The 18,077-nt window shown below is 38.3% G+C and overlaps 1 protein-coding gene across 3 annotated transcripts in view; it reads left to right on the top strand.

Annotated features, from left to right (window-relative positions):
- NR5A2 (nuclear receptor subfamily 5 group A member 2) overlaps positions 1-18,077 on the top strand; it is a 77,623-nt gene that overhangs the window by 31,489 nt on the left and 28,057 nt on the right. For all 3 annotated transcript variants that reach the window (XM_030953232.1, XM_030953231.1, XM_030953230.1), the window contains exon 6: positions 8,283-8,402. In XM_030953232.1, the coding sequence (XP_030809092.1) occupies positions 8,283-8,402 (120 nt within the window). The remainder of the gene's footprint in view (positions 1-8,282; positions 8,403-18,077) is intronic.

Raw genomic sequence — 18,077 nt, 5'->3', positions numbered from 1 at the left:
CTAATTGCAGAGCTAATGACAATATGGGACCTGAGCAGAGCTGTGACAATTGTATTTTAATGATACTTCAGAGATTTCCAAATTAGACTACAGGAAACAGGAAGTAGGAATAAATGAAACAAAGCCAAATGAAAGGATGAATGGAAAAAAAATTTAATACACACTTGCCTGTTCCTTAAACATTCATTCAATCAGGACTTCCTGTGATTTTTAATAACATGGCTCTGTCTGCTCTTTCACACTTGGCTCTGTTGGGAAAGGAGGTCATATTTTGAAGGCAATGTTCCTAGTTGAAAGGATTTAGCTAGATGGTAGTAGCTGCATGCTGAGAGCCTCCTGCAATGTTTCTAAGATAAAAAAAAGAAGTAGTAAGTGTTTCAGATCATCCCTGTGTACCTTGTTGGATCATGCATCACTACACCTCCACAACCTTCTTGTATGACTTCAGCTTCCTTTGGTGGTGTTTTTAAGCAATATTTTCTATCAAGTCAGATGGATACTGGTTTAATACATGACAACACCTATTCATAAGGCTGATCTTTCTTTCATTTTCTCCGTAGCATTGCGTCTTCTTTCTCATTTAATCTCTGCCCCAGTGACTTACTGTTACTGCTGCAGCCCTCAGGATGTGAGACAACATTTCTGTATTTTTTCTTCATCAGTACACCATCTCCTTTCACATCTTGACTGAAGATACCGTTTCTCATGATTTCTTACTGCTTTTGCTGTGGCTTTTTCTGGCTGTTCTACAACAAATCAGAGGAAAACACAGTGGAATACATTTGTATGCCAAGTGTAGTGTTCCACAGCAACACCAGCCTCTACTGCCAAAGTGCATTACAGGTGACTCTGTGTCCAGCCCTCAGTCTGGAGACTCTACACCCTTATGTTTCCCTGATTCAAATACGGGCAGAAGGAAATACTTGCCTTTCCATAGCTGGATGTCTGTCAAAAGTTTTAAGAGGACTATGAAACATAAAATATAAACCAACAAATTTTAATTCCTGAAAAATATCACAGTGCCATTCAATCAAAAGATAACATTTAAAATAAAAAACTACTGATTTGCTGATAACTACAAATTGTACGAAAAACTAAATGTACTGGATTCTTTGTGTGGTTTGTCAGTGTCCAACCCTGACTGTCACTAATACTCACCTGGCAAATCGTTCTTCTCTCATTTACAGTGCTCTAATGTTAAAGTAACTTCTTTTTAGTCATGACTTCAGGTGATTATTTGCATATTCCCATTGGTGCAATCAGGAATACAGTCCCACACTGTGTACACAAACCAACATTGTAGGTGTCACCTGTTAAAAGGGAGTAAGATTACTCTTCACTTATGACTTGCCTTTTTCCCATACTCCACACCCACTTAACAGCTGTACTGGAAATAAACACTAAGCCTGTTAAATAGAAGAGTAACCACATAGTGTAATTTAAATGAGAGCTGATTTAAGTAACTCTTGTTAAAAACTCATGCAAAAAACAGTGTTCTGGGGCATGCAACACTTGAAAGAATGGGATCCTAAGTGTGTTGAGAAATTACTCCGGTTGCCTGTTATCATATTAAAGATTGCTTTCTGGTATTAGCATGTGTCTTTTGTCACAAGTTTAAAACATTTTCTAAGCAATGCCTGCTTGATTGAGTTTTAATAGAGTATTTATTTTGTCAAAAATAATGTTAGTTCTTACTAGAACTTTGTCTTTTAATATTAATAATGTACCCCATATATTGTATTGATCCCTGTTGAGATTTGATGTTGCTGATATCTAAATGATATTAAAAATGAGAGCTGATATTGGAGTTTATCTGTAGACTCTTAGAATATGTTTCAGCTGGAGCAATACACTAATTGTAAGAAAAATGAAAACATAATTTAAGCAATTAATCACCAAACAGAAAAGGAACATTATAAAGAAATTAGACATAGAACATTATATAGACATTAGAAATCCTCTGCGATAATGCTAAAATAAATGAGACTTGGAGAAGACCACAGAGACTTTAATCACAGGCCGCTCTACAACACAGTGAAATTGCTGATAGACTATACTAGGAATACATTCACCAGTAGTACCATAAAGTTTACTGGACTCAGTTTTGTCTTCTGATTTCCCAAGGGACATCACTGTGAAGCCTAAAAAGCAGATCAAACCCACAAGGCTAACAATTCATCACGTGGGCCTAATTCAGATTTTATTGCAAGTCAGTGAACTGATATCCACACAAGTTAAGAGTTAAGAATATGGTCCAACACAATTTTGTAGTTAGTTTGTTGACATCAGAAAAAAACAGGTGGATTTCCAGAGAAATTCAAGTGATCAACACAGCTCTAGCACCAAAATTGCTACATAAAATACATAGCTCTATCTAATTCTTTTAAAATTCTAGACCAAACTATGCATTAGCTTAGGCTGTACTAACATCTGCAGAAATACCCACAGGAGTAGGATTTTGAAGGTAAATTCTATCAGTCCAGTGCTAAAGAAGGTGCCTCTACTCTGTGAAACAGATAGCAAAAATAATTAATTTTCCCTTTTCCTTATCTTTCTATTCACTTTGAGAGGCAAGAAACACTGCATTGTAAGCAAAATTTTCAGTTGGGACTAAAAAGAAATACTTCTCTTATTTTCAGTTAAATAAAATAAAAAACACAAACCCACAACCACCCAAAAAAGAACCTAAGAAAAACACATTCATAATTCATCAGAAATAATGCTGACTGTGAAATACCAAGTCATTTTCATGCAGTTTGCACTGAGATAAATGTGAGGAAAAGGAGAAGAAATAGGAGTGCAATGCGTCGCATTTGATGCCCTATATAATAGATTTATATACACAGAAAACTTATTGTAACAGCCCTTTCACCTGATGTTTGTAGAATTGAGATTGGTCATTTACCTTCTCCTTAATAGATGGGAATACTTTCTAAATGGAGTGCAGAGATCCATGAGAGAGATCTAATTCTTTAGCAGGATGACCATCTGCTGCCCACCCCTACTCCTTCAGCAATCTGAGGTCTCCAGACTCAGGCACCTGTGTTCTATTCCTGCAAGAAAAGAGGATGAGTGTGAGCTGATGCTCAAGGCTGCTCTGTTAAAGAATTTTGACTCTCTGGAGGATCAGCAAAGAAACTGGGAAATGTCTGGGCAGTGCTGCTTTGGTGCCCTCTTTCCCAGTGATCTCCCAGGGAGCTGTCCAGGGCCATGTGAGAGGAGAAGCTGTGGCAAAGCCATTGCTCTCCCTGCCCACATTTCCCAAGCAGGAAACACTGCTCACCTTTCAGAGCATGGGCACCACACATGCACCCCTCCACAGCTTGGAAGGGTAAAAAAGTGGGGGACTTCTCAAATGCTGCTTCGTGCTATAAATTCTTTGTCTGTGTCTTTAAAAAATTCCAAAGTAATTTGATATTCCAAATAATAATGGTTCCATAAGCAAGGAGCTAATGAAGCATTATAGTCCTTCTCTCTTCCTCTTTCTTACTTCCCTGCTGTTGAATAAAGGATGAGTACATTAACCTTTCTTTCAGCGTGGTATTCAGCAGTTACTTTCCTCTGTGTGGACACTGATTCAAACAAAGCATATAGAAACTTAGTATCTTGAATAGTAAAGCTTCTTGTGGAAATATTCTGTGTCTGACTGGTGGATTCAGAAATTACTAGAGAAAGAGTTACACACAGAGGTACATTCCAAGTACAACTGCACTTGTGTAACAGCCTCTGTACAGGCTGCAAAGGAGCAGGAAAAGACACACACTGAAGTATTTCTCTATTTCTTTTCATTTTTAAATCAAGACAAACGTAAAGCACTACCAAACTTGAATAGATTTGTACTCCCTTCATGCTAGAGCTAGATGGAAACAGGAGAGTCATTTAACCAAACACAGACTTGTAAAGACCACTCCCTGCCTTCACCTAGAAATTTTTATAACCCATAGGTTTCTAGTAAAGAGCTGGAACAATCATAGTTAATATTAAATCATTTCTTCTTGAACTTTGTAGCATTTTATTACTGAGATTATAGGCAGTAATCACATTTTATTAGGGCATTCACTGATTCTGAAAGTTATGTGCATTCACTTCTAAAATCACATTGGCTGCTACGTGCTGCTTTTTGACAGCAACCTTGCACAGGAGGTTTCCCACTGTTAGCAGCAAGCCATCTGGAGAGTCCAAATCCTTCCCTACCTATATAATGATTTGGAAACCATGCATGCATTCAGGAGTAAAAAATAGTCTCTGGAGTGCACTTGTCTTATAAAACTTTGATTTGGGGTGATTTGCACCACTATAGCATAAGAAAATGGAGTAACAACTCAAATTATATGTCTGCAATGACTTGTGAGTGATCTCCTAACTGCATTTGAAAGAAAGTTCAACCATTCCTTGAACCGATGTGCTTCAGGCTGAGCAGTTCAGACAGATGTTTAATCACTTCATATTCACTAGGAAATGGCTATTCAATGGCCATAGAATTTAAAAGTGGCACTATGAGATGAATGCTTCATGTTATTCCATATTTGCATTCCCTATTAGAATCATAAGTAAAAATAATTCAGCTGAATCCAGCACAGTCTTATCACATAAATTTCAATTATTGTGGTTTTTTTAAATCATTAGATACCCTTTTAAATTTTTAGTAGCAGAAAAGCCCAAAGCTACTGTGGCAAGTTGATGTAAATGAACAGAGATGAAAAAGGATTCTCCAGCTTCTGAGAAAAGTAGGTGTAAACTGGGTAAAAGGTGAACACATTGTTTAACTGAATCTGCAGCAATAATTACACAGAAAATATTTAACTTAGAACAACGCAAAAAACCCATGACCCTGAAATTTTTAACAGGTAATTCATCAAGTTTCAGGCTGAAAATATCTCTTCAGAAGAAAAATTGCAATAAATCTGCAGTTGTTGGTTACAGCGCGAAATATTGTGAAATACTTTCCTAAAAGAAAGACACAGTGTGGTTTTGATAAGATTAAGGTGAGTTTCAGCAAAGCATACACATTATTCTTCATTTTACTGTTTGGCAATTTCAGTGGTTTTCTTCAGAAAAAACAAAAGTTTATAATGATTAACGTTCTGTGCTGTGGGAAGCATACACTCTACAACAATACTACTCTTGTGTCACACTAGCCTTCCTCATCTATAACATCAGCACAAATAGTTTTTCAGATGAGTAACCAGCATTTCTGAGATAAGTCCTCCCTTTAACTATAATTGATAAGGGGTGATTGTGTATTTCAGTGTCAATAGAGGCCTCAGTAAGACTTACAAACTTCCACTAAATTCCATATAAAAGCCCAGGGCCCAGCTGAGGGGAGGCCAGGGTTTAGCAGGCAGATGTGACACTCCCATTCCTATCTTCTTCTCCTGCCAAGAGATAATGCTGTCACCACAGTGCTCAGGGTTAGACCTTTCCTCTTCAAACTGAGAATCCATTTCCTCCACTCCTGGAAATACTCTATGTGGCTGTCTTGGAGACAGAATCTTACCTTTTCTTCTGCTTACACTGCTAATGGCAGAGCAGCCTTCTCCAGGTTTGGAGTCAGAAGACTGAAGTCCACAAGAGGATTTTTCTGCAGAGGACCTTCCTCTTCAGAAGCAAACTTGAGTCTCTTTGTCTTCAGGATCAGTTTCAGGCACATAATTGTTTTGGTCAAAGGCTGATTTTCTCATTTTGACACACAACATGCTTCTGCAACACATTTATTGACGTGCCACAGAAACACAATGGTGTTTGTGTTCTGCTGCACTTACACACGTCATAAACTTTACCAGCTTGTTCCAACATAAGAAGTGGTGCGTTACTGGTTTTGTTCAATGTGATCTAAATGTTTTTCCTCATCTACGTGTCTTTCAGAAGTAGGCTGGAACTGGTCATTTGTGCTACCTTTTAGTAATACACAATCCTCATTAAAGTCATGTTTCTTTCTTCCTTCCTAGTGCAAACTGAAGCAGATCTTTCTTAAAATGGCAAAAGCAGCTGGAACGAATCATCTTCTGCAGGCAACACAGTGTTTGGGATGTGTATAGAGCTGGTTATGCTATACATTTTATGGGCTTTCACTAGTTAAATTAGAGCGAACACAGAGGAGTAGATTTTGTGAACCACTAGCAGATGTTCACTGTGCTAGTTTTGTCAGGCTTGTAAAACAGCAGGAACAGACTATGTGCAGAACAATTTTTTGTGATTTTGCCATCTCGCACTGTTCTCACAGCACTGCCTCAGTAATGATAGGATAGAGCTTGGGAGGTAAGCTTTGATTGTGGAGTAGCTGATGGGATCTTCAGAAAGCCAGACCTCTAAAGTGTGGTTTGTTTTCAAAAGCCTGTGGCTGAGACAGATGGCTTACACTGGAAATATATAGTCATTTATAGTCCAGTCATGTGCTTGACATCTTCTTCAGGTAACAGGTGTTATGACATGGATGCTGAAGGTTTAAACTCTCTCAAAATTTGTTTTCTTTGGATGTAAGTTGTGATAGCTTTGTGTGAAATTCACATTATCCTGTTAACATGATGTCTCTGATTTTTGTGATTTTTTCAACCCCTTTTTGTTCAGAGGAGAAAATGATCAAAGAGTAGTTTCATGTAAAAAGCAAGAGTAACAGAATCTGTATATTTCAAATATCTTTTTCAAAGAATTAATTAAACCTGGCCCAAGTGTATCAATGTGGTGATTCACTGTCCTCTCTTGAGCCAACAAATCAATTGGTTGAAACAGTTTTGTAGTCAAATACATGTTGTGGGCAGAGCAAGAGATTTTTAATACCAAATCAGCCTCGTTCTGTCTGTGTGGGAAAACATGAACAGCAGCACACAGCCTCTTGTGCCTTTGAAGGGAAGTTAAGACAAATGGAAGAAGCAAAGATTTCACTGTTTCAGATGTTGAAGTCTGAGCTATGTGGCAAGTGACTGGAACGAGAGACACAATAGTGGGTAAATTTCACAGGTGACATTACAAAAATCTATTCATAAGAAATGTTACTTCCTTCTCTACTACACAACTAGAAAGCAAGCCTGAAAGAACAAAGTTGTAAAATTCATTAGGTCATATTTGATAAAACTTGAAAACACCTACTGCATTATCTAATTCAGCTCATGCAGGATTATTCTTTGTAGTGCGGTTTCCTGTATATGACAAAATCTAGTTCTAAAGCAATTGAAACAAGATTTATAGCATTTATAGCATTTTTAATTTGTTCAGCAATTGCTGTCTAGGCAGGTTCTTGGAGTCCTTTCAATTACATAGGTGCTATTACCACCCTGAATTGTAGCAAGACTAATTTACGCACCTCTCAATTCTTTCAGGGCACCCATTTAAAGTCAAAGACTTTGATTTTAAAAAGAAATCAGGAAGCTCAGTAAGAATAGGTTCGGAAGATATTGATGCTTACCATGACTTAATTTCATAGGCTACCTTCCACTAATTTGTGATAATTTTTTCTCCCATTTCCATGGAAATCCTAATTTTTTTTCAGTCTTCAAGTGAAGACTGAATACAATCTAGTTGCATTTACAGTCACTTTACAGATACATTTCTTTGTCCTCTAAGACACAGATCCCAAATCGCTTCAGAAAATCTTAATGTAGGTTCCTTGTTCTGGGTGCCCAGTATGTTCCTTCTGTTCCCAAATCCACTCATGGATGTGTCTTGCTGCTCACCACTGACTTGTGCATTGCCCCTTTTTGCCCTACCAGTGACACTCAAAGCTGCTCAGCTTCTGCTCATTAAGAAGTGTTCTCTTGTCATAGAACCACAGCCTTTTTTAAAGTTTTTTTTTAACCTCTCTTCACTTTTTAATTTGCTAGGGACCTGTCTCTGACTTGGGCCTGTAGAAGCAATAACACTTGTGAATCTGTAGATTCCTTGTTATTTCCAGAAGCTAAGGTTTAAGATGGGGAATAGGAGAAAGTTCACATCAGCATTATTTCCTGCTCTTCTTGTTTTGGGTAAAAATAAAATCCCATTGGCATAAATATACAATTATTACTACTTAGCATAACAACGCAAAGGTCTGCTTTCCTAGAATCTAATTCCTAGTTCTGCTTTCCTAGAATCTAATCAGGAGTAAATATTCTGTACATTTTACAGAGAAAGGCCACAGCAGTGTTCTGTTTATTCAACTGCAAACAGCAATTTTGGGCATGAATAGTTCTAGACAGCATCTCTGTTCTCCTGATGTCAGCCAGCTGTGGGAAGGAGGGCTGCCTCCCCAGTGTGATGTCAGACTTACTCCTGGAGTGATGTCACCAATGTTTGTGTTTCCTTTACAGGTTGATGACCAAATGAAGTTGCTTCAGAACTGCTGGAGCGAACTCTTAATCCTGGATCACATTTATCGGCAAGTGGTACATGGGAAAGAAGGCTCCATCCTTCTGGTTACTGGGCAACAAGTGAGTATGTGGTCTGAGAGAAATACTCATCTCTTGTTTTTATAATAATTTTCAAAATACCAGGAGTTTAACTAGGTCAGAAGCACTACTGTGTTCTCAGAGATCCTTCATAAGTAGTGTAGGTAGAATCACTTGTGCACTCTGCTTCTAGTCTGCCGATTACAGATAAACCTGAAAAAGCAGATATAATCATAAGCACTTTGCTTTTCAAATACTTCAGTAATTGAAAAGCAGCAGAACAGAAGTGTTCCTCAAGAAGCAGTATTTCCTTGGGGCTAAATGGTTTCTAACAACAACACTCCCAAACCTAATGCTTTAGGTTTAAGCATGTATAGTTTTCTTCCCTTCAGAATTGTGACTTACTGAAAAGAAGCAGTGGCTGGGTCAGAAATCTAGAGAGCCTGCTGCTTACTACCTCAGAAATACCTTTTTTTTAGAGACATATGCACATGTGTGAGAAACTGGGCAGCTGAGACACCTAATCACAGGAAAATTATTCTGTTCATAGGCTATAAAAGCAGATAGTGTCTCAGAAACCGTCTCAGGGTATGCACTCTGCATTTTCTGCATGGCTATCCAGGGGTAATTTTCTTCATGTGTCAGATACAAGGATCTCCCAAAATGCAAGAGCTATAATGTAGTAAATATAAGAAAACTATGAGAAAACATAGTGAGAACTTTTGTGTTCTCAGGTGGCACTGAGAACACAAAAGAAATAGAAAGTTTTGTCTCCACTATGCTTTCCAAAGCATAACGATCTTGACAGTAAAACAAGAACCTTATTTCTAAGATTGTTGTTCTGCTTTTGACAGAAAAAAAAGAAAAAAAAAAGAGAGAGTATCAAAGAAAAGCAAGGTGTGCCTGTACATTATGCTTCTGTCTTGTAGTGACAACAAATGATGGCTCTTTGGTATTTAAGTAGTTGCAAACTGAACTGAACTGCCTCAATTTATACACACGTGGGAAAAAGCTCCTTCTCCTGTGCTACACCATTTGTGTCTGCAAGTTGTGGAATCTGCTTACAGCTTTAGCTATAATTTTAAAGATGCAGCCATTTCTTAACGTTTAGAATAAATGTTTGTAAGAATCAGAAGGATTCTGATTCTCCTGTTTGCATTTATGATTAAGAGGTCTACAGTAGAAAGGAAAAATGATTTACTTGTTCAAGAAAGGAATTGGGAAAACTCAAATTCTATCTACAGAACTGACTCCTGCACTTCATGGAAAGTCACTAACCTATCTCAGATATCATTGTACTCCCTAATTGCATTAGCAAAAGCATTACTCTTGGTAATTTATATCAAGATTTATATTGGTGCAATTGAGAAAATGACTGATTCCCTTTCCATTTCATGCTCTGCAAGATAGACTATTTTACTAGAAATTATTTCATTTACCACACAGGATGCTTGTTTACAAAGCTATAAGTACATTGACAGGTTTCTGTTCCTGAGAGAACTGATAAATTAGTGTCTCCTTTGTTATGTGATTAGCACTGTTTTAAAGTTACTGAGTGCCTAAATCCCACTGAAATCATTAGAGGTATCTAACTACCCTTAAATTCTAGCCATTGTCCCTATTTTCCCACAGTAGTTATTCTTACCTCATTAGCCACTTTTATCTTTCCTTGAAAATAAAAACCCCAGCTGTACATGATCTCAAGGCAAAGCAGAGCGTTTCTTCACTGCTGGACAACAGGTAGCAGGATGCTTATTAAATGTACTGCTTGCAAATCAGCAGCTGGACTGGGAAGCTGCGCATTTGCAGGCAGTCTCCAACTAGGTTAAAACCTGGCTATGTTGGAATGACTGCATTCATTTTTGCCCATGTTTGTAAATTAGTTTTAATACATCCCTCTTTAAATCAAATTTCTCTTTCCATGTCAAAATTTGTCATTTTGAAGTTGGTGGAAGCACCCCCAGAGTCTCCGATCACATTTTTACTTTCCTCTTTGCACTTAGGTTAAGAGCAGGAGTGATATCACTACATCAGCAACAAGAATTCTACAGCCAGTCTTTTTTCCCATTTCACAATTCCTAACAGCTGCAGAACATACTCCCATGGATGTATCACAGATTCTCTTTGAGAAACAGGGAGACACTAGACCTGAACTACAGAGTCTCTGGTTGCTGTTTCTGAAATCTCCCTTAATGTCCCTGCTTTGTCCAGTTTCACTCAGCTCTGGCCCCACTGGCTCCTCAGTGGAAAAGCCAGATTGCTTCCAGGAGCAGGCGCCTGCCCCACTGGGCTGTGCACGGCACAGTTTCACACTAAGGCTGCTGCCAGTCGAGGTGCTGCAGCAGTGCCAGAGCTGTGCCACTACATGGCTTATAGGCAATTTCTGCATCAAAAGCATTTACTTTAAACCAGCATCTTTTCAAATTATTTTCATGGGTAAAAATCATTTCTTGAACAAATTCTTTTATTTAGATGGACAAGGCTGGGTGAGCTAAGCAGAAGTTTTAAAATATCTAGAATTGCCAGAGCTACAAATCTTAAAATCACAGGACAATTCAGACTGGAAGGAATTTTAAGGACCAGTCCAAACTCCTGCTCAAACCACGTTTCTCAGGGCTTTTTACAGCTGGGCTTTGAAAACGTCCAAGAATAGAAACTGCAATACTTTGTGTGCAGCCTGTACCACTGCCTGACAATCTCCATGGGAAGAAAGCTTTTCTTTGGTTCTCCTATGAAGTCTTTTTTTTTTTTTTTCCAACTTACACCCAGTGCTTATATGAGCATAACTCTCTTCCTCCTTGAGCCCTGATGCAATGCATGGAGCCCAGGAGATCTTGTTAGGGCAGACTGAGGCAAAGGTGGCACTGAGAACCTCAGCCTGGTCTGTGCTTGCTGCCACAAAATCACCATCTGAATCCAGCTGCAGTCCCACATTTTCCTGGTTTATCCGAGACTAGCAATTCAACATCCCTTGCAAGTTTCAACTACAGCTGAACCCTTTTTAACATTATCACTCCATGGCAGTGGACATGGACATGGATGGTGTTTCTGCATCACCCATCCTGAGCCACTCCTGGCTTCAGCTGCTGTGCACTGCTTTTGCACATCCCTGTAGTGAGTTACTTTTTTAGACAAGTTGATCCAGTTGATCCAATACAACTGTTTCTTTTCCTACCTGTCAAGGTAAACCATCTGGGAAGCATGGACTCAGACTGTTGCACTCTTAGACACAACATCTGTTCAAATGTGTTTATGAAAGGACAATTAAACTGTGGCTGTGTCCTCTGTAAAAACTGTAAAATAACTCTGGGAAGCCACACTTCTAGATGAGCATTATGAGTCTTTGCTAGTGCACCATTCCTGCATGCTTTCTGATTACTGTCCTGATCCTTTCAGTTCCCACAGAAGAGATAGGGAAAAACCATGCCACCATTTCATAAAAATTAGTTGATTAAGGTGTGGAAAGCACTCTGACACTTCTGATGAAAAGTGCTGTAGATGTTTATATTTCTGCTACCAACCAAGCACTATGAGCAAAATTACAGTCAATCACCTGGCTTTCAAAGATAATAACTATAAACTGAAGACCTGAGCTAGATTGCCAACTTTATTACCTGAGAGATCAAGCTTATTGTCACAAGTTAGCAAATTTAAGACCTGAGAAGCCTCACTCCTCGCTTTCCTTAATATATCCCTCCATAAAAGCTACTCGTAAACACTGTCCTTTTTACAAATCACCATCAAGGTGGAAGCTGTAAGGGGGGAACTTACCATCCCTTAATTAGAACATACCTGCTCTCTCCACTTAGACTGCACAGCCTCTGTTCCTCAGACACAAAAGCCAAACTTCATCCAGGTCCCCAGGGCGGTACCACTGTCAGTGCTGCACTAGGTATCTGAAAGGGGATTGTAGTTAGAAGAACACTTGATGATTTTCAAATACACTGGCTCAAAACCCATTACTTTAGGGCACTCCTATCACATTTCCATATATCTGCATTTCCCTCAAGCCACTGACTTATGGGTTTTACACAGTGTCAATCCACTGTTCCCACTTTGATGGGGAAAAAGTGCAGTCAGCAACAAACTAGTAAGCTCTGGACTTGTATAAAAAGAGACTGTGTTTTATTTTATTTTGTTATTTATTTGGGGTTTCATAAATGAAGCTCTTTTGTGTGTATGTGTTTCAAGAAAGCACTTTTTTCAGATCATTACAATTCCTCAGCAGTTCCTCAGAAACAAGTTCCTCCCTGTGCTGCACACTTCATTTTCTGCACTAAGTACTGCCCCTCAGCAGTAGCAATTACCATTTCAAAAGGAAATAAAGTAGCACAAATGCATTTTACAACTCTCAAAATTTCATAATAGGAAACAGCTAAGGAGTGATTTGCAATGTGGTGGTTAATTGTAAATCATTGCCAATATGCTCTCCACATGCTGAGTTTTGTAGGCTTGCCATGTGCCATGTAATTTTAACAGACCATTTCTAATTACAGAATTTTAATTCCTCCAACTTCAGCACTTTCCTCTTGCATCTTCTACAAAAGCAATACACTGCCAGCTTCCAAGACCCAGCACACATAAGGTAGATGCTAAAGCTCTGCACAGAATATTGTTGCTCGTGCATTTTCCTGCAACAGTCAATGCACAACATGTGAATTGTAGCCTCATCTGCTCCTTTTGTTCATACCTGCACTCTACTGCCAAATATTCCCTCTGCTGAGCTTGGCCAAAGCCTTTCCAATTAAAAAGGCCATCCAAAAATGTGTCTAAATCTCAGATTTTTTGAGAACATTGAAACTACTGATTTAGTTGAAGTCATCACACAAATGCATCTTTACACCTGGATTTCTATTCTAAAGCATAGCACCAGAGAAAGAGCAGGAGATCTTGATGGTGTTGTCAAGAAAGATCACCCTTCCAGAAGTATCACTGAAGTACAAAAGCACAAGAGTGTTAGAGGAGTGGCTGCAAAGGACATCCACAAGTCATAGGTATAGAAAGCTCATGGATATCTAGTGGAAACTTATTACTTATGTTTTTTGAAATTAGCAAATATCTTTTTCCCATTCAATTTGTGTTATAGCCAGTGAGGCTTCATAGTTGTGGTGGGAACAAAAGAGGTATTGGCATTTGAGGGCCAAATCTACAAGTCCTTACATGAGCAAATAAACACAGGATTTGATTCAAAGAGTATACAAATGAGGTCAAGCAATCATTATTTCACTATTCAGTATAGTATTAGCTTTTTTGCACAGTTCCTTAGTCTAGTGGTTTCTGCCTAAAGGAAAGTTGTGGTCATTGTTAAAAGGGCCTTATGAAAATATGAAGATTTTATGCTGGCTGCTCCTTGGGGATTAACTAGATGTGCTCAGTTAAACTGGGTAAAGCACATCAAAATTCAGTTATAATCATGAAGTGCCCTGAATTCAGGTTTTTCCAAATATTTGTTACATATTTTGAGTATTTCATGTAGCTATAGACATACCTATGAACAACCTGATCCTAATTCACATGTACTTTGCTGTGTTGCCATGAAACCATCATAGCGCTACATTTTTAAGTCTAAAATCCCTGTTAAAGTAAAGGTTCATGGAGAGAGCACCTTACATGAATCCTTGAACACCAGAACTTTCATTTTACACATGCTGACTCTGTTGTCTTCATGGGAAACACATTTCTTTTGTATTTCATACACATGGCTCCTCTGTGTAAGAAAGAAAACAAAATTATTTGCCTGGAGTCTGGCAGCATTTCTCCAAGCCTGTTAGTCCTCCAGACCAGTCCCATGCTAATGAACTAATCTGTCAACACAAACTCAGGAAAAATCCCTTAGCTGATTTTAAGCTTGCCCAGCATGAAAGACAAAGTTGTTCAGAAACTCAGTTTGAAGAAAGTACCACGTGAGTCTGTCCCAAGTGCCTGTTGGTGTAGTGATAGTGATGGGATCCAAGGTCAGTACAACCAGTCTTGACTACCCATTGTGGGAAAGGATTTTAAACAGTAGAGCAGAAATTTGGGTAAAATAAAAAAGTCTTAAGGGGGAATGAACTTACATGGTTCAAAGCTCCTGAAGAAGCAGTTTGAGTTAACACAGCCTTGTGAGATGTTACACAGATATCCACAAAATTTTTTCCAGTGGTTTTCTGTCTTCTGATCAGCTTTACTGAATATCAAACACAGCAGTGATTTGTTTATCATCTCATCTCAAAATTTAAAAAAACCACAAAAGTACATTATAACACTTTGGTAAAGAAATGGATTCTATTGTACTCTGCAGTACTTTGGAGTGTTACTATTTGCATATTATAGTTAATTATCAAGCACCATATCATCCTAGGGGAAAGGCCACTGGCAACTTAATTCATTATCTTCTATTATTGTGTCTCACATTAAAATGACAAGCATCTTATGCTGCATAAGTCAACAAAATTTTAATTAATATATCCAAACCTGATAACCAGCAGATACAAGCATATCTGTGGGTTTTTTCCATTCTGAAATCTCCTCAATTTTTCTATGTAGGTGCCTCTTCAAAGTGTTTTCCATGTTTATTTCCTTAGAAATGTAACTGTTTTTAATTAAAGAATTATATTAAAAGCCCAAAACGAGATTAATAACCACTGCAGTTTCCAGTGAAACCTGTATCTCAGGAAACAGTGGAAAGGTTGCAATAGTGAATGAGCTTGTTTGCTATATACTGAATGCATGCTTCTGAGATGAGGCTCATCCACTGAGCATCCACTCGAGCAGGGTCAGGGCTCAGAGACCCAGGGCAGGTCAGTGTGGGCCAGCCAGGCTTTCAGTGCTGTTTGAAGCCAAGGAGGGGGTGCTGGGGAGCAGCCCCCCAGCAGCCAGAGGTGCTGGCCAGGGTTGCACCCCATAGAGCAGGAGGAGCAGGATGCTTCCTTTGCTGCACCTGGGCACCCACTGCCTCTGCCTTCAGACCCCAAGCTCACAGTAGTCTAATTTACTAAATCCAATATGAACCCAATCTTTTATTAACTTGGACTGCCTTAGTCTGCTAGATTATACTGAACAGAGCTACAGCAGGGGCTTTATTCCTTACTTGTACAATTCCTGTCTGGCTGAAAGGAAAGGCATTCAGGGACAGCCAGCACCTGGCAACACGATCAAGAAGTAAAATCACTCTAATCATATTCTGGAGATAATTTCAAGCTTGCTGAAGCATAGAAAAGGGATGGTGCAGTTCCACACAATATTTACCCATGAAGCCACAGCCATACTCTAGAATAATGAAACACTCCTTAATTTTAGAAGAAAAATGGAACTTAACTCCACCATTAAGTGTTAGACTTTTTCGTGAGCATAGAGGAGGTGATACCAGAAGCCACCATCTGATTCCACCAGAAAAATTACTATCTGAGCCCAGTAATTTGTCTTCAAAAATCTTTAATTACCATGAAACACCATTTGCAAAACAAAAAAAAACCCAAGTGCTCCCTTTATTTTTGGCCTTCGGCCACAGCATTTTTTTAGCCCAGGGTACAGCAGGAATTCACACTTCTGTTTGTGCAGACATAATTTCAGCTCATTGTTGTACTTCCAAATTAGGCTATGTGGAAGCTCTGACAAAGCTGCTGTTTTCAAAAATGCCAAACAACATCCTCAACATCAAAATCAATGTGAAAAGTAGTAGTATTAATTGGGATGCAAGAATATTTCAGTCATGGATTTGGTTTTACTAAATGAAATCAATACACAACATGAAGTAAAATGTGCAATATAAAGTAAATGCTCTGACTTCATTATACAATTAAGCATTTTGCACAAAATCCAAGCTGGTTAAATCTTTGTCTTTTAAAAGTGCTTTTAATCATGTTGGAAGGTGAAAGAATTAATACACATTTTAGTATCAATTTCTGCATAAAGGACCAAGCAAGCAGAACAGTGTAGTCTTTAATGTGACCACTTTTTCAGAATAGACATTAACTGAGGCTTTTTCATGCACAGTTGCTTTTGTATAAACTGATTGACACCTTTGGGGGTCGTCTTTCCACTGACTCATAATTTTGCTCACTCTTGAAAAAAGCCTTCTGCACACCTACTATTCTCTAGTTAAAGCTGAAAATTCAACTCATCATATTTACACAATTAAAAAAAAATCCATTCTGCGTTGTTTTAATTGCAAATCCTACTCAAGGGACCAATTCTCCTGCTTAGGAGGCAGCCCTGTGCCTTCTACTAGAGAACCAACTGCAGTCAATTATGGTAATGAAATGTCAATAAATATAAAAATTTAATACAGCCTGTTCCTGGTGAGTGGCAGATGAGGACTTGCCTCCCAGACAAATTTGCTGGTGCTGCAAATATTAAATGCACCTGAAAGAGGAGCAGGCTGCCTGAGAGCTCTCCAGTAGAGGGATGCTGGGAGATCCAGGCATCTACTGGGTTTTTCCATTATGGCATAATCGCTGCACTAAGGCCACTGATATTCTGACATGCAGACATCTTAACTTCTCCTTATGAAGTGAGTAGCATATTTTCCCCACAAATTGGAAGCTCAGTAAGGGATTTGGAACTTCCCCCCCATTAACAATTACAAAAGGGATATTAAGTTATGAAATTTCATATTTATATGCGACCAGTTTCTCAATACAATGTAGTTGAACCATGTCACTACATCCAACTGATTTTTGAGTAAAAATTATTTGAGGTATGTAACTTAGTATTTTCTTATTATTTATAGAGGTATATATACATAAAGAAATATGCATAAATGCATCTGTAGAAAGAGTGATAAATAAAAGATGAACTAGCAAGTAGTTTTTCAAAGATGGATAGGCTGGGGTTTCCAAAGATCAGATCATAGTGTTGCCACAGATTTCTTTGGCCCTGAGTAAACAATTTAATGTCACTACTTACAGTTTCCCCAGGTATAAAAGAGAGCAATAACCTACCTCACAGGATTCTTCAGCATAATCCACTGATTTAATTGAAGCATGAACTCAACTCAAACTACTCCAACACTGCAAAGTGTTGTTTGTTATTCTTAACCTCCATTCAAAAAGTGTAACCTCATTTATTTGTGCAGTTACCTCCAATCAGTTTATAGGGTGCAATAAGAGTACATATAAATGAAATCTCTTATTAAAAGTCAATAACTTATTGATTATATTAAGGTCATTACCAGGAAAAGTTAATTTTAGTTTCTTTTAGTCATCTTTCTATCTTTCCTTGCTGCAGTTTTGTCAGGTTAGAAGTATTCCAAGTTTTACTGCTGTTTATACTTGAGCAAAAGCAATTCAATAGTTTTAAAATAAAATAATTTTTAAAAATTTAAAAATCTACATACTTGTTACTTAACATGTTTAAAAAATAAAACGAACAGATTTTAAGGGATCAGAGCCAGGAAAAACAAAATTTTGCAGTATTGGTTTGTTTCTTGTGGCGATACCACTCCATTCTTTATTAAGTACTTTATTATGGGAAACCTTAGAGATGGGCTGAGAGCACTGATTCCATTAAACAAATGACTGACCCAAAGCAAGCACTCACCATTGTGCTTAGTCGTAATTTACAGCCAGACTTCACTTAGATGAAGTGTGATTAGCAATTTCCCTGTTTTGGAGGCTCCTACAAGAGAAAGGTGATGGTAATACTAGAGCATTTTGAAAATGTGCCACTGACCCATTTAGGTCTCAGCCAGTTGGCCAGGAGTGGTTCTGTGGGGAGCAGCAGCACAGCAGGCCATGT

The sequence above is a fragment of the Camarhynchus parvulus genome, chromosome 8 (genome assembly GCF_901933205.1).
Source record: "Camarhynchus parvulus chromosome 8, STF_HiC, whole genome shotgun sequence".
Classification (NCBI taxonomy): Eukaryota; Metazoa; Chordata; class Aves; order Passeriformes; family Thraupidae; genus Camarhynchus; species Camarhynchus parvulus.
Note: the sequence above shows the minus strand (reverse complement) of the source record. Positions and strands in the feature narration are given on the sequence as shown.